The sequence below is a fragment of the Penicillium vulpinum genome (assembly GCF_028829585.1).
Source record: "Penicillium vulpinum strain IBT 29486 chromosome Unknown utg000002l_segment0_segment0, whole genome shotgun sequence".
In the NCBI taxonomy this organism is placed as follows: Eukaryota; Fungi; Ascomycota; class Eurotiomycetes; order Eurotiales; family Aspergillaceae; genus Penicillium; species Penicillium vulpinum.
Genome location: NW_026643242.1, coordinates 5,552,217 through 5,569,984, shown reverse-complemented (window position 1 = coordinate 5,569,984; position 17,768 = coordinate 5,552,217). Strand labels below are relative to the sequence as shown.

At 46.9% G+C, this 17,768-nt stretch overlaps 9 protein-coding genes across 9 annotated transcripts; 5 read left to right on the top strand and 4 right to left on the bottom strand.

Moving 5' to 3' along the window:
• Positions 1-104: 104 nt before the first annotated feature.
• On the top strand, positions 105-1,307 carry N7479_005094 (lactonase family protein; the record flags this gene model as incomplete). Its single annotated transcript, XM_057252791.1, has 3 exons — positions 105-357; positions 410-883; positions 952-1,307. The coding sequence occupies 3 exons, from the start codon at positions 105-107 to the stop codon at positions 1,305-1,307; spliced, it is 1,083 nt and encodes a 360-aa protein (XP_057112116.1).
• Positions 1,308-1,585: 278 nt separating this feature from the next.
• N7479_005093 (putative alpha/beta hydrolase) lies at positions 1,586-3,247 on the top strand (the record flags this gene model as incomplete). Its single annotated transcript, XM_057252790.1, has 1 exon — positions 1,586-3,247. The coding sequence occupies one exon, from the start codon at positions 1,586-1,588 to the stop codon at positions 3,245-3,247; it is 1,662 nt and encodes a 553-aa protein (XP_057112115.1).
• Positions 3,248-3,798: 551 nt separating this feature from the next.
• Positions 3,799-5,107, top strand: sitA (TOR signaling pathway phosphatase SitA; the record flags this gene model as incomplete). Its single annotated transcript, XM_057252789.1, has 4 exons — positions 3,799-3,961; positions 4,004-4,385; positions 4,435-4,766; positions 4,818-5,107. The coding sequence occupies 4 exons, from the start codon at positions 3,799-3,801 to the stop codon at positions 5,105-5,107; spliced, it is 1,167 nt and encodes a 388-aa protein (XP_057112114.1).
• Positions 5,108-5,552: 445 nt separating this feature from the next.
• Positions 5,553-7,532, top strand: N7479_005091 (putative phenol 2-monooxygenase; the record flags this gene model as incomplete). Its single annotated transcript, XM_057252788.1, has 5 exons — positions 5,553-6,062; positions 6,115-6,999; positions 7,053-7,209; positions 7,281-7,397; positions 7,453-7,532. 5 exons carry the CDS (start codon positions 5,553-5,555, stop codon positions 7,530-7,532), a joined length of 1,749 nt encoding a protein of 582 aa, XP_057112113.1.
• A 376-nt stretch (positions 7,533-7,908) lies between these two features.
• On the bottom strand, positions 7,909-9,888 carry N7479_005090 (uncharacterized protein; the record flags this gene model as incomplete). The annotated part of the gene is made up of 6 exons (XM_057252787.1): positions 7,909-8,349; positions 8,402-8,711; positions 8,764-8,936; positions 8,991-9,252; positions 9,313-9,754; positions 9,819-9,888. The coding sequence occupies 6 exons, from the start codon at positions 9,886-9,888 to the stop codon at positions 7,909-7,911; spliced, it is 1,698 nt and encodes a 565-aa protein (XP_057112112.1).
• Positions 9,889-10,282: 394 nt separating this feature from the next.
• N7479_005089 (M20 family metallopeptidase) lies at positions 10,283-11,828 on the bottom strand (the record flags this gene model as incomplete). Its single annotated transcript, XM_057252786.1, has 6 exons — positions 10,283-10,518; positions 10,580-10,707; positions 10,772-11,075; positions 11,130-11,218; positions 11,278-11,660; positions 11,733-11,828. The coding sequence occupies 6 exons, from the start codon at positions 11,826-11,828 to the stop codon at positions 10,283-10,285; spliced, it is 1,236 nt and encodes a 411-aa protein (XP_057112111.1).
• Positions 11,829-14,787: 2,959 nt separating this feature from the next.
• N7479_005088 (A4/G1 family peptidase) lies at positions 14,788-15,597 on the top strand (the record flags this gene model as incomplete). The annotated part of the gene is made up of 1 exon (XM_057252785.1): positions 14,788-15,597. One exon carries the CDS (start codon positions 14,788-14,790, stop codon positions 15,595-15,597), a length of 810 nt encoding a protein of 269 aa, XP_057112110.1.
• A 522-nt stretch (positions 15,598-16,119) lies between these two features.
• N7479_005087 (uncharacterized protein) lies at positions 16,120-16,410 on the bottom strand (the record flags this gene model as incomplete). Its single annotated transcript, XM_057252784.1, has 1 exon — positions 16,120-16,410. The coding sequence occupies one exon, from the start codon at positions 16,408-16,410 to the stop codon at positions 16,120-16,122; it is 291 nt and encodes a 96-aa protein (XP_057112109.1).
• Positions 16,411-17,132: 722 nt separating this feature from the next.
• Positions 17,133-17,612, bottom strand: N7479_005086 (uncharacterized protein; the record flags this gene model as incomplete). Its single annotated transcript, XM_057252783.1, has 1 exon — positions 17,133-17,612. The coding sequence occupies one exon, from the start codon at positions 17,610-17,612 to the stop codon at positions 17,133-17,135; it is 480 nt and encodes a 159-aa protein (XP_057112108.1).
• Between the last annotated feature and the right edge of the window lie 156 nt (positions 17,613-17,768).

Sequence of the window (17,768 nt, the reverse complement as noted above, 5' to 3'; positions counted from 1 at the left end):
CAATAATATGTATTCGAGTTCCCGACTTGTACATGATCCGATCTGTTTTTTCACGGGTTTCTGCCTCAATATCTCGGTCATTTTCCCACTCCTCAATCATCAACATGAAGCATCATTTGATGATCGGTACCTGGACCGCCCCCGGGCGCATCTACACCGTACAGTTCGATGATGATGCTCTCACGCTGGAGTTGGTCAAAAAGACCGAGATTCCAGAAGCTGAGCCCATCTCATGGATGACCTTTTCTCACGATAAAAAAGCGATATATGGCGCGGCTATGAAGAAATGGAACAGTTTCGCCGTCAATAGCCCGACAGAGATCGTTCACCAAGTGTCGCACCCACTTTCTGGTCATCGTATGTCCAAGGATTCGATTCCAATTCTCCACCGCTAACTCTTTTGCGCTAGCTCTGGCTCCCAGCAGCGAAACCAATACTCGTGCTATCTTTGTGCTTGCCGCCCAAAAGCCCCCCTACAATGTTTACGGCAATCCATTCTACAATCACGCCGGTTACGGCAACGTGTTTTCTGTGAAGCCCGACGGAGCTTTGGATAGCAACATTCAAAACTACGAATATGTTGACAACACTGGTATCCACGGCATGGTATTCGACCCCACAGAGACATACCTGTACTCTGCCGACCTGACGGCCAACAAGATTTGGACGCACATCAAGGATCCCAAGACGGGCGAATTGGCACTGGTGGATTGCCTCGAGGCTCCTGATGCTGGTGACCACCCGCGCTGGGTTGAAATGCACCCAAGCGGCAAGTATTTGTACGTGCTGATGGAGGCGGGGAATCGACTGGCAGTCTACCTGATCGACGAGCGCACCCACAAACCAGTATTTACTCACATTACGTACCCATTACTGCCTTCCGGTGAGTGCCACGACTCCTAGGCAAATGCGACCGATATTCATGGCAACGAACAACTGACCTCTCATTAGGCCTTCCCCCACGCAACAAGTACCGCGGAGATGTCACTTTTTGCACCAAGGGTGGAGAATATCTCTTCGCCACTACTCGGTCAAACCATTTCGACGTGACCGGCTATATCACCGCATTCAAGCTCGGCTCTCATGGCGAGATCGAGCGCCAGCTCTTTATCAACCCCACCTCGACCAGTGGTGGTCACTCTAACGCTGTCAGCCCCTGTGACTTCAGTGACGAGTGGCTCGCGCTATGCGATGACCAGCTCGGATTTGTTGAGATGTATCGCTGGCGCGACGAGAAGCTGGCACGCGTTGCGCGTGTGGATATCCCCGAGCAAGGATTTGGTATGAATGCCATTTGGTATGATTGAAAGAATAATTTAGAGTAAATTGAAAATGTAGAGCAAATTCAAGGTTAGTTATACAGTATGTATAACATAAGATGAAGTTATGCGGGAGATGATTAAAAAGGAATAAAAGCCAGAAAGGAAAATATCGGCAGTCAAGTTCGGGTTTTACCTTCACCCGGATGAGGGGCAATCCTTGGAGTGCCGATTTATTCTTTATATCTTGGGCATATTTGAGATGGTTTGAATCCTCACTCTGAGTTGTTTATTGAGTGCATTGTCTCTCTTACAAGCTTTTCATAATGCCTACTCCCGGTCTTCTCTATGTGACAATGCAGCCCAAGGGCTCGCTGCCGGACACCCAATTCCACGACTGGTACAACACTGAACATGGACCTCTTCGTCTGCGATTGCCCTTTGTCACTAATGGCTTTCGTTTTCGTGCCACAGATGGAGAAAAGCCTGAATATGTGGCTTTGTACGATATTACCGACATGGATGAGTTGACCCGCGAGACCTACTTGGATCTAAGAACCGACCTGATCAAGACTGATCGCGAAAAAAAAACGATGGCCCAAATCGACGTCGGTCGTCTACTGTACGATCTAGTGGAGGAGCGCAGTGCTCCCAACTTCCGCCCACTAGAAGATCAAGCCGATACAGATACCGAGACCCGGGGTAGCGTTCTCGTCGCTGTCCGGGTCGCCACTCAACCCGACCCCACCAAACAAGCTGACCTGGAAAAATGGTACCGCGAGGAACATTTTGAGATGCTTTCCCGTGTGCCTGGATGGCGCCGGAGTCGCCGTTTTGTCACTGCGGCAATCGATTCCGCGGCCCCGCGCGAATCGCTGACTCTGTACGAGTATGCTCCCGTGAATGGTCTTGGAGGCGATGCCCACAAGGCCGCCATGAATACCCCATGGGGATCGCGTCTTATGAGCGAAGTGGTCACCTCTAAGAAGCGTCGCGTATATGAGTGGTACTATACCTTTGGCCCTGCTCCCCGTGAGCTCACTTCGCTGGCTGCCCCGGATGTCATTGGATCCTGGAACTCCAATGATGGCCGCACTCGCACATTTCCATCAACCACCCGCCCAGCTGTCGAGTCATTCGTCACTACTTCTGACGGCGTTGAAATCCCTTACCGGCTGGAGGGTAGCACCGACCCCTACGCGCCTGTCATCGTACTGAGCAACTCCATTTTAGTCAACTGGAACATCTGGGATCGATTCGTTGACGCCTTCTTTGCTCATAAACGGAACCAACGCTACCGTGTCGTACGCTATTTGACAAGAGGCCGACGCTCGCAGAGTGGTGAGCAGCCTGTCAACATCGATTTACTGGCCTTCGATTTGGCTACGTTGCTGGAGGCTCTGCGTGTGCCTCCCAAGGCCGCTCGTTTGATCGGTGTCAGCCTGGGTGGTGTGACCGTTTTGAACACTTCTCTCCTTTACCCGGAGCGCGTTGCAGCTTTCATCGCATGCGACACCAACTCTTCTGCCCCCGAATCCAACCGAAAGGCATGGAGCGACCGTGTCGCCATCTGCGAGAAGGAAGGCTCTACCGATCCAGACACCAAGGAGCCCATTGTTGGTGAAGAGTTGGCCGAGGTCACCACCCGTCGCTGGTTCGTGCCGGAATCATACGAGACTCAGCCCGAGGTCCTTGCACCCGTCAAGGAGGCTGTACGCACCAACAGCTTGAAGGGATTTGCTCATAGTGTGCATGCCCTCTGTGCTTATGATATCCGTGAGCGCATGGCAGCTGCCACTGTGCCAGGCCTGTTCGTCGCTGGAGCCAATGACGGTGTCCTGCCCCAGACAATGCAGAAGATGGCCGCAGATCTACGTGGTGGTGCCGATCTTAAGATCATCGACCGTGCCGGCCATCTCCCCATGGTGGAGCAGCCTGTGGCATTCGCGGAGGTTGTGACCGAGTTTCTTAGTAAAATTGATGGTTGATTGCATTTCTATGGGTTATATGTAGATAGATTTTGTTCCCCTGTATATCGCACCTTTTTACTGAACATTCACCCCAGTGAGACATAAGCGTATCTTCCCTTTAATCGTGTTATTGGTGTGTTATTCCGTGGATCCAATCGCGGCTTCGGATCTAGCAATGTTCACATTGTACAAAGCGCGTTAACGAGTCCGAATATAACTCGAGGAACAAATATCGTATGCAAAGGTCGGTCGTGAGTATACTAGGTGGACAGCGACGGGGCGTGTTTCGAAATACTAGACCAACTGAATATTCTTAGTCAGGCCCACGTACTAAACAAGACAAGATGAACATGAACTGTATCATACCATATCGTTGAGTACATTGTAAAGAAAAAAGAAGAAGAAAAAAAAGGGCGAATAGTCGAACATTTCGGCAGACGAAGGCGGCCAAGGGTGAAATTCAGCTTTGCGGGGGAAACACCAACTGCACTTCCTCCTTCACATGCATTTCTCTACTTCTTGTTCTTCACTCTCTTTCGCCATTTCTCTTCGATTCTTTTCTTTTTATCATGCCTGAGAGCAAAATTCCTCAACCGGGTCCTGCCAAACTTAAGCGTAATGCGGGCCCTGACCAGTGGCTGGAGGCAGCGAAGGATTGCAAGTATCTATCGGAGCCACATATGAAGCAGCTATGTGAGATTGTCAAGGAATACATGATGGAGGGCAAGTGTGGTCTATCTCGACTCGGTTGATATATTCTGACTCTGTTTGCAGAATCAAATATCCAACCAGTATCGACACCTGTCACAGTCTGTGGTGACATTCACGGTCAATTCTACGATCTCTTAGAGCTCTTTCGAGTTTCTGGAGGTATGCCTGATGGCACAGAACTGGACCCCCCGAAGACCTCTCCCTCCGTGATTACCTCCGCCGATATCGAACCCCCCTCAAGCATCTCAGACCCCAAAATTCGCAAGAAGCTCCGTGGCCCCAACGTGAACTCCAATGATGAAGATACAAGTGCACGAAGCCGATCGGCGAGCGGTACACCCGAAGATCTCCAGATTAACCGCAACTTTGTATTCCTGGGTGATTACGTGGACCGTGGATACTTCAGTCTAGAGACGTTAACACTTTTACTCTGTCTCAAAGCAAAGTGAGAGCTCCTCGTATGATGACAAGTTTTCACTGCTGACTCCAAATAGATACCCCGATCGAGTCACACTGGTTCGTGGTAATCATGAGTCGCGCCAGATTACCCAGGTATATGGTTTCTACGAAGAATGCTTCCAAAAATACGGCAGTGCTTCGGTATGGAAGGCATGCTGCCAAGTTTTCGATTTCATGACATTGGGGGCCATTATTGATGGCAAGGTGCTATGTGTTCACGGTGGTCTGAGCCCTGAGATTCGCACGTTGGACCAAGTCCGTGTGGTAGCCCGCGCGCAGGAGATTCCCCACGAGGGTGCCTTCTGTGACCTTGTGTGGTCTGACCCGGATGACGTGGAGACGTGGGCTGTCAGTCCTCGAGGAGCAGGTGAGAACTTTTTTTCCCGCTTTTCTTTTCTTTCAAGCTGACAATTTATAGGATGGTTATTCGGAGACAGGGTGGCTGATGAGTTCTGCCATGTCAATGATCTCTCATTGATCGCACGCGCTCATCAACTGGTCAACGAGGGCTATAAATACCATTTCAACAACCAAAACGTCGTCACCGTTTGGAGCGCGCCAAATTACTGCTACCGATGTGGAAATCTGGCCTCGGTCTGTGAGATCGGAGAGGATCTCAAACCCACATTCAAACTGTTCAGTGCAGTTAGCGATGATCAGCGGCATGTTCCAACTTCACGGCCTGGGCGCAGCGAGTACTTCTTGTAAGATTTGATGCGAGTTCTACACCGGCGCTGGCGTTCGGTTTAGTATTTGGGCGGAAGGATGAGCATTATATAATGATTTAGACCAGAATTAATGATGCATACGCCTTGTGTTTGGACATGAGAAATCAAAAGGGAGCATTGAAACCAGATACTCCAGATTTGAGTAGAGAGAGCCGATATTCGACTTGATATTTCTCAAAGAGCCGAACAACCCCAATTGGAAGCAACAAGTAAATTAAATATGGGGTCGGTAATAGGCAGTGAGAGAGATTCAACAGATTGGCCAAGGCTTTCCTCTTTTCTCTGTCTGGCGATCCCCCACCGGAACGAATCCCGACCCCCGGATCCCATCCCGGATCTCATCACGGATCTCATTCCAGGTTCACCATATAAGGTCTCGGATATACTAACTAAGCACGAACTAAACCGATATACCAATTTGAGCAATGGAGAAAGTCGATGTTCTCATTTGCGGCAGCGGGTCTGCCGGTCTTTGTGCTGCCACATGGCTCGCTAAGTATGGGGTGCGGTGCAAGGTACTCGAACGGCGGGGTGGTCCTATGAAGATGGGACAAGCTGACGGCGTGCAATGTCGCACTGTGGAGATCTTTGAAAGCTTTGGGATTGGAGAAGAACTTCTTCGTGAGGCCTATCATGTTCTAGAGGTAAACTTCTGGGCCGACAATGGTACAGGCACCATCAGGCGGACAGGGCGGACGGCGGATACCCAACCAGGTCTATCACACCAACCTCACGTTATTTTGAACCAGGCACGTATCAACGGGCTCTTGATAGAGTTAATGCGGAAATATAATGACCAACGAATCGACTATGGCTACAATGTAACCGATGTCAAACTTGATAGCGCCTCTGTCGAGGATCATGAAGCCTATCCAGTCAAAGTCACTGCGGAAAAGGATGGAAAGACAGAAGTTTTTGCAGCCAAATATGCACTGGTAGGTGCTCGTTGCCTTTTGAGGTTAATATGATTTCTGACTCGACTATCAGGCTTGTGATGGGGCACACAGCATTGTCCGCAAAGCGCTCGGGTATAAAATGATTGGAGACAGCAGCGATGCCGTCTGGGGTGTCATGGACATAGTACCCCGAACCAATTTCCCGGACATTCGCAAGAAGTCAACTATTCGCTCAAAATCAGGGAATGTCTTGATTATTCCCCGTGAAGGCGATAGCGACAATCTGACAAGGTTCTATATTGAACTTACCCCGGGAACCAACCCGAAAGAGGTGACTCCGGAGAATTTGCAGGCACAGGCACAAAGTATCTTCCACCCTTACAAGGTAGAGTTTGTGGAGACAGTCTGGTGGTCGGCGTATGCGATCGGCCAGCGTCATGCCGATTTCTTCCACAAGGACAACCGGGTGTTCCTCGCTGGTGACGCCTGCCACACCCACTCCCCAAAAGCTGGCCAGGGTATGAATGTTAGTTTACAAGATGGCTACAACATTGGCTGGAAGCTGGGCCACATTTTGACTGGTCTGGCCAGTTCCTCACTTCTGGAGACTTATGTCCTAGAACGTCAAAAGGTGGCTATTGATCTCATTAAATTTGACCGTTATTTCTCCAAGTTGTTTTCTTCTGGGGCCTCAACCTCTCCTGCCGAATTCCAAGAAGGCTTCATTAAATCTGGCAAATACACCGCAGGTCTAACAGCCAAATATGAGGTCTCATCTATCACCTCCGCATTGGAATCGACTACGCTCGTCTCTAACGTGACCGTTGGTATGCGGCTACCCAGCGCACAGGTCGTGCGATTCTGTGACTCTAAGCCTTTACACCTCATGAAGTCTCTCAAGTCCGATGGCCGGTGGCGTATCATGGCCTTTCTTGGTGACCTGGCTGTGCCAGAAAACCAATCAAAGCTCAGCATGGTCTGTTTGTCACTATAAAACTATTTATAGGCATTATCTAATGAATCGCATAGCTAGGAGAATACTTGAGCGCGGCCGATGGTCCCATCCACACATTCACTCCCAAGGATCAACATCTTGACAGCCTCATCGAGACCATTTTGATCGGGCATGGAAAGCGTCAGGATGTTGAGTTGGAACAGATTCCCGAGTGCTTTTATCCAGTCTCTGGTAAATCCCAAACAAGAGGTGCAGATATTCTGGTTTCCAATTTTTCACCGTCTCTAACCTATAATATCTAGACCTACACAAAATTTATTACGACGACGAGAGTTATAATGACGGCCATGGCCATGCATACAAATATCTTGGCATTGACCCGGCACAAGGTGCTCTTATTATTGTTCGGCCAGATCAATGTAAGCAAATACTTGATTGTGAGACTACTTATAACTGACAATTTCGGATCACTAGACGTGTCTGCTATTATTGGTCCAGGTGATTATCTTGAAATCGGCAAGTTCTTTGCTGGATTCCTAAAACGCCAAACGTAGGTTCTTCACCACATGTGTGGAGGAAGGATACAACAGCTATGACATATAATTTAAGGGGGGTTGATTCTAGTTGTCAAAAATCTAACATAGTTGATAGAAAATTATGATAGGAACTGTTTGGGGCAGAATAAATGGGGATTTGCAAGGGGTTTGAATGATGTTTCTTCTGTTTTATCACTTCGAGTAGCTTCGGAAACAAGTTCATAGCTGAAAAGCACTCCTTACTTCTTCTATTGGCTGGAAAGCCGAGGGATGTGACCTATGACGAAGGGAAACTATGCAAAGCCGCTGGATGTGAATCGACATCTATGCATAGTGACGTAAGACATCAGATATTAGTGTTGGCCTAGATGTGAGTAGTCCTGAAGCTTAGAGTTCACTGCGTATGAAAACGCTTTAGTAAAAATTCGGCCAAATTGACAAATTGTCCCTGGCTCACGACTTGCTGGGCCAGGATCTGCTCGGCCACATCATGCGCCCAAGCAGACTCGGAGTGAAAATCGCGCAGTTCCCATAGGCGCTGGCGGAGCCATGTTTGCTGTGTCATATCATTGGTTTCAATCGCTGCCATAAGCAGCGGCAAGTGTAAACGCCCAAGGAGCTTCGGATCAGACAAAAATTGCTTTTGGGCAATGTCAATGATTCCTGCTGTAGCTTGTTGGTGGATGCCCAGAGGTACAGAATCGACACAGAGGAGACGGCGATGGAGAATGACCTGGGCGTAGAAGGTAGCAACGGCCATGTATATAGTATTGAGCGTACGTCGAGCGGAGACACTACCGGCAAATCTAGAGGTGATAAAAAGGTCGGAGAATTTCTGATCACAATCAGTAAGTCTCTCGAAATCTGGGGATGTACCCTGTACTGACTTCTCGGATAGCGAGGATCTCACAGAACAGAGCTTCTCCGGAGCCGTCGGTACCAATCGCGGATTCCACGAGGACCTTCCAAGTCTGATGGCGTAGACAAAACCCAGCATGCAATAGCTCTAGAGCTCTATAGTTTTCATTGTCATCCAGAACCTCTTCGTCCGGATACTGCTCGCCCCAAAAGCATCGGCCCCAGAGGCGAGCGCAGCGATACAGATGCTCTGGATGTAGAGCGGGATTCTGAGACTGGGCGACATAGTCGTTAAGTGACTCTGTAAGACCTCTGGGACGGCAGCTAGCATCGATATATCTGTATTTTCGTCAGTGGTAGTCGTTATTACAACAGCTAGCAAAGATCTCACAGAATCCACAATAAAAGCTGCTCAGGAATGAAGGAGACCTTGGCCATAGTCACAGTATCATTGGCCAATGTACTAACTCCGGGAGACAAGAACATGTCATTCACGCTTTTCATGCGGAATAGTTGCGGGTGTGTTTCTAGAAGCGAGCGCACACCCTGGAGGTGGAGTTGAAGCTGGAAATCCATTAATTCGGTGTAGAGTCGGAATACAAAACCATTCATTCTTACATGGCGCACTGAGTGTCCAAACTGCGACTCCCAAGATATCATCAAAAACACCGTCGCAAAAACAATCTCGATATCATGTAATGAAACTTGGCGGGGTGTCTCAAGCAGTTGCCTGAATTCTTTGACTGCTTGGCTGTAATGGTAGCGACCATGATCCTGGGAGCGTGCAATTAACCTATTGCGATGCATATCGGATGCACTCAGTGCCAAGATCATCCGCATTATGACCCTATTAGATGTAGCTGGACCTTCGTAAAGATGGCTATTTCATTAGCCGGGTGAACTCATGGTACCCCATTTCTCACATGCATGAAAATCTCACCAGAGGCCGCTCCACTTCCATCCTTTCATGTAGTAAAACACAAGCGAGGAATAAGGGAAGTATTGGAAGTACTGTCGGTCAAGAGAGGTGAGTGTCAATGAATTGGCGCACGCGACATTGACGTTCAAGGAAGGGTATATGGGGGTCGGAATTCGCGACGGGCTGAATGCGTTAAAAGGAAGGACTTCGGATCCCCAAGATGCTGGCGAGAGACTTGTGAAACGGGCATCTGGTCGGATCGCGACAATGTCCTCAGCCTTGGGCATCGGGCAAGAGGGTTGTTCGGAGGTCACCGGTGCAGGTTCGAGGTGTCGAATTTGCGTGCTTTGCCCACGCTTAATTGGGACCCCCCATTCGCAATTGAGGCGCAGGGATGAACATCTTGCACAAGATGGCTTCTCTTCACCGCACTTGACTTTTCGGCGGCGGCAGGTAGTACAACCTACCCGAAGTGCCCACGGTTAGTCGGCCATGTGGCAAAGTACAACATAAGAGAAATGACCTACCACTCTTGGAACGTGGACCGTTGCGGCCGAAACCCTGCATGGATACACCAGGGGTCAAACTTGTGGGCATGAGCGAAAAGATCGGAGAGAGCGAATTGAAAGAATTAATACGAAAGTTGTCGGAATAGTTACCTACCTAAGTGTCCACAGGTAGTGCCGAGCCCGATAAGATAGTGCGGGTACCTACCTACCTAGGTAGGTAGGTACCGCGGGGAAGGATGAGTCATCATGACGTGCACCCAACGATTTCCCTCTTTCGGATGCGCTATCGGGTGCGCTCCCACATTTGGAATTGACGTTGCGTGGCTTTTCGGTATGTCAACTTTCGAAGACTTCAACTTATTCAGGAATGCACCAGCTTGAACAGCTCAATTTGCCTTTATGGACCGAATGAATGGATTTCCTATACAGTCTGATGACCTTGGGAAGTACTAGATGATATTACCCATCCACCCAACATACATCTACTCCTCACGTGCAATCTCATCTGTCCATTGACGCCGAGCCACATCATACATATCGTTCTCCGTAATCATATCCCACCCGATCAATGCCAAAGACTTTCCAACAATCAATGCCTCAGTATGAGCTTCATCTGTTCCCGCTGCTGCTGCAAACGTCGGGTGATGTGGGAATGAAGATGGAGGGGAAGGAATCCCGAACATTGTATGAAGTGTGGGGGTCTCGTAGCTAACATTGCCTATTATTGAAATACAGGGGTTAGTATTTTGAATCAAGAGGAATAATACCTGACCACATACCAATGTCCGATGATCCTGTTAGGACCTTGTTATGGCGCTTGAGAACATTGCGATCATACCGTCCCATATGAATATGGTAGCGTTCACAGAGAGTGTCATTCAATCGGATATCGGTATACAGTTCATCCCTCCAAGCAAACGCATTAGCAACTATCTAAGTGAGTGGATAGGTGACCATAAATGGATGCATACTCATCAATCTTGACTTGACACCCAGTTGCCAGAGCACCAGCTTCAATGCAATTGCGTACTTTACCGACAAGGGTATTCAATCCCTTCAAAGTAGGGCTGCGCACCTGCCAGAAAGCTTTTGTATAATCTGGGATCACGTTAGCTACCTTGGGTGTGTCCAAGAAAGCACAATGAACACGCTGATCTGGAAGAAGCTGCTGTCGAAGGACCGCAACATTATTGTAAGATGAGACTAGAGCGTCAAGCGCATTGATCCCTTCCCAGGGGTTTCCGCCGGCGTGAGCATTCCTACCCGTGAATTCACCTTATTGAATTGTGTTCGTCAGCATTGAATAAGATAATTGATTGGGTGACTCACAGTGAATATTCTTGCGTGCATTCATAAGTATTCCAGCTACACCATCGGTTTGCTCCCCGTCCAGATAAAGCGGTTTGGGTCCAGGATGACTTCAAATCAAGTCAGCGAGATTTCATCTCGTTTCATATCCGAGGATGCGAGATCTTACGCCATTAGGGAAATTTCGACATTTCTATAAGCGCCAGCATCAATCAGTTTGGCCTTTCCACCCCCATTTTCCTCGGCCGGAGTACCTAACAGCTGAGCTCTGCCAGATATGTTAAATTTACTCAAGGCAAACGACAGTGCGAGAAAGGCAGCGACACTGCTGGTCGCTATCAGGTTGTGACCACAGGCATGACCCATTCCAGGCAATGCGTCATATTCTGCGTTAAAATTGATCAATCGCCCCCCAGTTCCACTCAAAGCCTCAAAAGAAGTATCAAGTCCATAGGCGTGGCGAGTAACGGTGAAACCTTGTCCCTCGAGAAAATCACAAATCGTATCGTGGGCATGGTGCTCCTGGTAAGCAAGCTCAGGGTTCGACCAGATCTGATCATCATCATCATCATCATCAAAATATTAGCCTTGCAGGTAAAAATCCGACTAGGAGGATAAACATACTTGATTGTTCAATTCCCGCAACTCCTGTTGTAGTCCCTCAATTGCGGTATCTACAAAAGTTTTCACTTGCTCGATATTGATAGTTGGAAGAGCCATGATGTTGTAGGTGTCTTGCTTAATCCTAGCCAGGTTAAATTGAAATCCATCTTGCCTAGTCCCTAAGAATTGTGCTTATTTAACTACGAAGGATTGGCGTTTGGTCAGGTAGTATCCGCGTGACGTTTGCCGATGATAGAGGAAGAGGGGAAGGCAATGAGAAACGCTATGCCTAACTCTACCAGTTACTACTTAGAGATAAGTTCTTGCAATATGACAGGAAAGACAAAATTATCATCCGCCATATTGGCGAGCTTGGCGAAACCCAATCAGGTAGAACTCCCTCGATATTCTCCACAGACGAATTTAATCCGGCGTATATATATATATATATATGTAGTATCCAATATTACACTGCTACAATGGTGATGTAGTAAATTCCAGCCCTTATCTTGCGTAAAAATTTCGTGAAGGTGTTCCATTCTAAGCTAGGGGTTTATTCCACTGCCAAACTCGCACCCAGGATCCTCAGTATCTCGTTTTATATTCTAGTTTTTTTCTTCCAGCACAAACTTGACAGGCAAATCACAGCCATCAACATGGGTGTTTCCCCCTCCTCATCTCTTTAACTTTACTTTTTATCGGGGGCTGTGGAAAAAGTGGGTTGCCGATGAGGATAAGCACACATACATATTGCCGACCCGTGTACGGAGTACGTGGCATATGATTCGCTAGACTGCCGATATTGTAGTCTCAACCTTTCGCTCCTCACAAAGTCTATGCAAACGTTAGCAGGCTGCCATAACAAAGGGAACAAAGAGAAAAAGAGACACATGGATCATGTTTCTGCATATAGAGCTCACTGCCGTCGTCTCTAACTACTGTTGAATTTGCCCGCGTTCATGGCGCTATCAACCCAATCCCTCCGCTTTTATTAGAGTATAGCAGACGCTTTTCAAAGTAATATTAACTTAACAACTCATGAAAATCGTAGATTTTGGTATCATATCAGCTATTTTCGTATCTTATGTATTACCATCACTTAGGGTGGCATGGTTTATTGGTCATTCTATTTTTATTTTTCTTCTTGGAGGGCTGATCTCTTACCGTATTGCAATATTCCTACCACAGCTTTTGGCCAATGGCACCTGTTATTTCTTATCTTGAGCGCTATCACTTCTGCCTACGGCGTCCGCTTGTTCTACATGCTATCGGACTCACCTACGAAGGCCATTTTTTTCACACCAAAAGAAAAATGAGCCCTTGCAGTCCACACAAGTTTGAAAAAGAAAACTTGAGTTTTGAACACAGGCAAGTCTAAACGGGGCCAGGTCTTTAACGGCGATCAAAGACCTGCAAGCGTGGTCCTTAGTGCTTTATATGCTCAGTGTCAACTTTTGCAACGGCGGCATCACAAGTTTTTCTGCCATTATTATCGCCGTGTTTCGATTCTCCATCTAGAAGCTCTTCTCATTTAGATGCCTATTGGCAGTGCTTGGCTTCTCTTTCTTCTCTTTATTTCGGAGTTCGCCTCTTGGTCTAAAGTCTCGCATTATCATGATGATTGTTAATACAGCCCTGTCGATGGTGGGTATGCTTTTGCTTTGGAAGCTGAATTCTGATAATCAGGCGGGAAAGTTGACCTGTCTCTGCCTCGGTAGTGTTTTTGTTACCAATATTCCGTTATCCCCCATTCTAATTAATTCGAACGTCGCTGGGCTTACCAAGAAGAGTATTGTCGGCGCCCTCATGCTCACCGCATACTGCATTGAAAACATGGCCCACAATTCTTCCATCCTTTGGAATAGCCTTTATATTAAGTTAATACTTCACTCTCATTACCCACTCCTATTCCTTGAGTGCTAACTTGATAAGACTGGCATCAAAGCGTCCATAGTAGGACTCGCCTGCGGGATCTTCTTCTTGGTATACCTCTATAACTTTTATGTTTAGGAAAACCGCCGACGGGATAGGATACACGCATCTCCTAGGGAGACGACAGAGACTAAAGAACTGCAAGATAGACGTTCTAACAAGACTGACTACGAGATTGAAAACTTTCGATATGTGCTTGAAGATATTGCATATGTCACCTCAACATTATGGTGCATGGGAATATGAAAAGCATATCTGCGTTCTTTGTGCGCCCTTTGATTTTGCCATTTAGTATCTCATTGCATGACAGACAAGCAAGTATTTTTCAGGAAGACCCTTAGAAGTGTCAGTACATGGTTAATCGAGAGATATAAATTCGAGGGAACCAAGTTTATTCTCACTCGCGCATTCAAGAGAGAGTAAAAGGAGGAAGAGAAATAAAAAGAGAGAGGTCGGATCGTATAGACCTAAGCAACAGCTCCAACCATTTCTCTGCTTGTCGCCTTGAGAGACTCGTGGACAGATTTGGAGCTAAATCAAGGAAGAGGCGTTTCATTCACAAGTAATGCAAGGCAGATTTTGATGCTCAAATAACCTTATTTTATTATTTTCAAATACATTGTCTGTAGTAAAGCTTCTTTCTATCCGTACGAAGTGCATGTGCCGGACTATGCCAAGGCGAGCATTAGATTATTTAGACTGGTAGTTACCCTAGATCGGTATATATGTATATATTAGTCCGAATCTATGTAATATCCATACATATGCAAGGAACCTTTTTCATCATGAAACCTTTACTGTTTACTGGGAGATGATGCTTGCACACTTCTTTGGCCACGAGGCTACCTCGGAAATTCACCCTAGTGATCGGTCTCCGACAGCGATCATCTGCGCTTTTTATCTTCATTTCACATGGATGTTATGTTACATTGAGAGTCATTCATCTACATCTCGTATTATGATCATTCATGTCTTTCGATTCAATTCAGGCCTATCCGAGCTTAACAACCATTCGGCACAAACCCTACTTATATAAACGTCGGGTTTCGTAAGAAGCATTTGATTCACCCACCGTCCAACTTGCATCAAATTTCCCTTTTCGTTCTTGATACTTGGAACAGTTTGTTTTTATCAAACTTTCACTATGAGGTTCTCTTCCACACTCGTTAGTGCTGTGCTACTCGCCACTTCTGTCATCGCCTCTCCTCTCAGTTCTCGGGGACATGTGGGAGATGAGATACAGCGATCTGCCCGAGCTACACGCCACACGAGCAGGCCTTGTAAATCAGGCACCTCAGAAATCCTCTATGTGAACCAAACATCCCAGGAGACCTACAGCTCAAACTGGGCCGGGGCGGTGCTTATTGGTATCGGATACACTTCGGTATCCGGAGAGTTCACAGTACCTATCGCCCAACTTCCAAGTGGTGGGAATTCCTACACAAATTACTGTGCCTCTGCATGGGTTGGCATCGACGGTGATACTTGCAATACAGCCATCCTACAAACAGGAATCGATTTCTGTATTCAAGGAGGCACTACTTCCTACAGCGCGTGGTACGAATGGTATCCAGACTATGCCCATGACTTTAGTAACATCCAAATTTCGGCTGGTGATGTGATCAAAGCGACAGTCGATGCAACGTCGAGGAACTCCGGGTCTGCGATTGTTGAGAATCTATCTACAGGCGTATCTATGACTCACATATTCCCCCATGGCCTTGGGAGTAACCTCTGCGAGTTCAATGCTGAATGGATTGTGGAGGACTTCTCCATAAACAACGCATTGGCTCCTTTTGCCAACTTTGGCACTGTAGTATTCACCAATGCAGTTGTTTCGCGTGGTGGGAATACTTACGGGCCATCGAATGCTACTATCATGGATATATATCAGGATCGGATTCTCACATCTTCTTCTGTCGTCGGAGACACTGTCACTATCAGTTACATCTAGTTCTGACAAATGGCCAAGGCTAAATTCTCCAGTTTCTTTCCAGAATATTCTCATGGAATAGTGAGGGTTTAAGAAACAAAATGAAACAGATATCTAGTAACGTTGCATTATTTCGGTGCTTGTGATTTTTGAATAGACCACAATGAGCTTGATGTAAAACTTATCTCGTGCTTTCTGTGCAATATTTGCATTCCGCTCATAATAGCTCTCATTAGACCACCAAGGAGATGACCAAAATATAAGTAGGATTTCTGTATTGACCCCAATTTAGAGAGTGGAGTCAACTTTCCGCAACATTTATATCGCTTTTAGCTTCTCAAATGTCGTTTATCAAGGGTGAAAACTGAAATTCGCCTGCAACATGCAAAGAGAGGGAAATTTTGGTCGTGTAAAGCAAAGCTATCGCATTATGATATTTCGAGGATGTTTTGAGTATTGGTATCTCGTATTTTGCTATCTTAGCTAGATTTATCAATAGCTAGTAAGCTAGGAGTATCAAATTCTGTAATTTGACTAGAAATGCTATGTAATGTTCGCAGAGGTTTGTTCGGACGAAAGAGTCCACGTTCCAGGATCATCCGGCATTTTGATTCCATAAAATCGCCAGAGAGCATCCTGCACTACATCATAACAAGCCCCGTATCGCACAACATTCATTGTTCTAAAATCGATCATGGTAGAAGAGGCTCGAGGATGGTCAAACTCTTGTCTCCCATAATCGATAACTAGATCTGCCACTTTCAGGATCTCTGGCTCGATGTCCTCGACCATAATCTTTGCTCCCTTGCCGGTGAGATTGGCCGATGATCCCATTATAGGAAGTTTCTCCAGCGTAGCAAGTCGAGACAATTCTTCTAGCAAATCCCCCCATTAACTAACATTGCTAGAGTGCCTCCAACAACGCTCTGTGCTAATATACTCGGTGGAAGCTTTTGAATAATTGGATGTTCGAGGCGATATGGGGCAACAATCCCAAGAGGAAGATTCAAGTCCACAGTCAAGAGTTTGACCATGCCGGCTTCCCGGGGGGGAAGAACATGAATATCTCGATGCAGAAAGTAACTGCCAACCATTGCATGTCGCTTATGTAATTCTCGTCTTTTCGTGCAAAAGATTCGGTTCAATGCGTCCGGATCGATCGCAGTGATTCCGTAGCCAACTTTCATTGGAATAATCGCAATACCACCTCGTTTCAGAACTTCGAACACCGCTCTGGCATCTTCTTTTGGGCTTGGAACTTTATAGAAAGACATCCTTGTTGTATTCGTGCACAAAGAACTTGGCGTCAGGGCTTCATTCTAGTCATGACAAGCTGACCTTAATACCAGACAGCGGATTCAATCCATTTAACAAACTATGTAACACAAAACTGCTATCTCCCATAAAATCATGTGAATGAGAGTGAAAATATCTCATTCCCGGAAAATGACACATTCAATAGTTCGAGAGTCTCGGCATCAATAGCAATCACGCAGCGTCGAGGTCCATTACATGCTCATTCTTTAATTCAAGTATCCAAGAAACAAATACCTAGCTCACTCAATTCTCACAGAGGATTCATTAGAGCAGAAGTCCCCACAGATAGCACCTTCGTTATCCCTGAGTTGGGATGTAGTCACATTAGATAATTCAGTTGGCCACACCGCATGCCACGTTCCCTGTGCACGAACAGAATATTCATGCCCCTTTTCAAGACCTGGCATCGGCAAATTGAGAGTTACATCAAGCGTTTGGCGTGCTTGTATCTCAACGAGATCATCCTCGGAGGCAGGTAGCTTGCGTGATACCATGATAGTAGGAAGGGGCAATTGCCGTTGGTCCGTTGTGTCACAAATTTCGAAGACACCGAGAACACCAACCTGAGGGTCCAGCGGAGTGCCCCATCTTAAAATGGTGACTGGTGAATCTGCTGCGTTGTGAACGGAAATCTTGACTGGTAGAGCAAATGGTTCTTGTGCCTCTAGGGTCGGTGCCTGGAGGGCCAAGGTGACCCGCAAACTCAAGTTTGAGTCCATATTTGCATTCAAAGAAGGTGACTTGTGATCAGGGGGAAAGGGTGAAAAAAAAAAAGAAAGAAAGAAAGAAAAAAACAGAGACAATGGGGTAATTACGAAGTTGACGGTAGTACACCGAGGTCGAAAGGGTGTGGGGTAGGGATTGTTATCACGCCT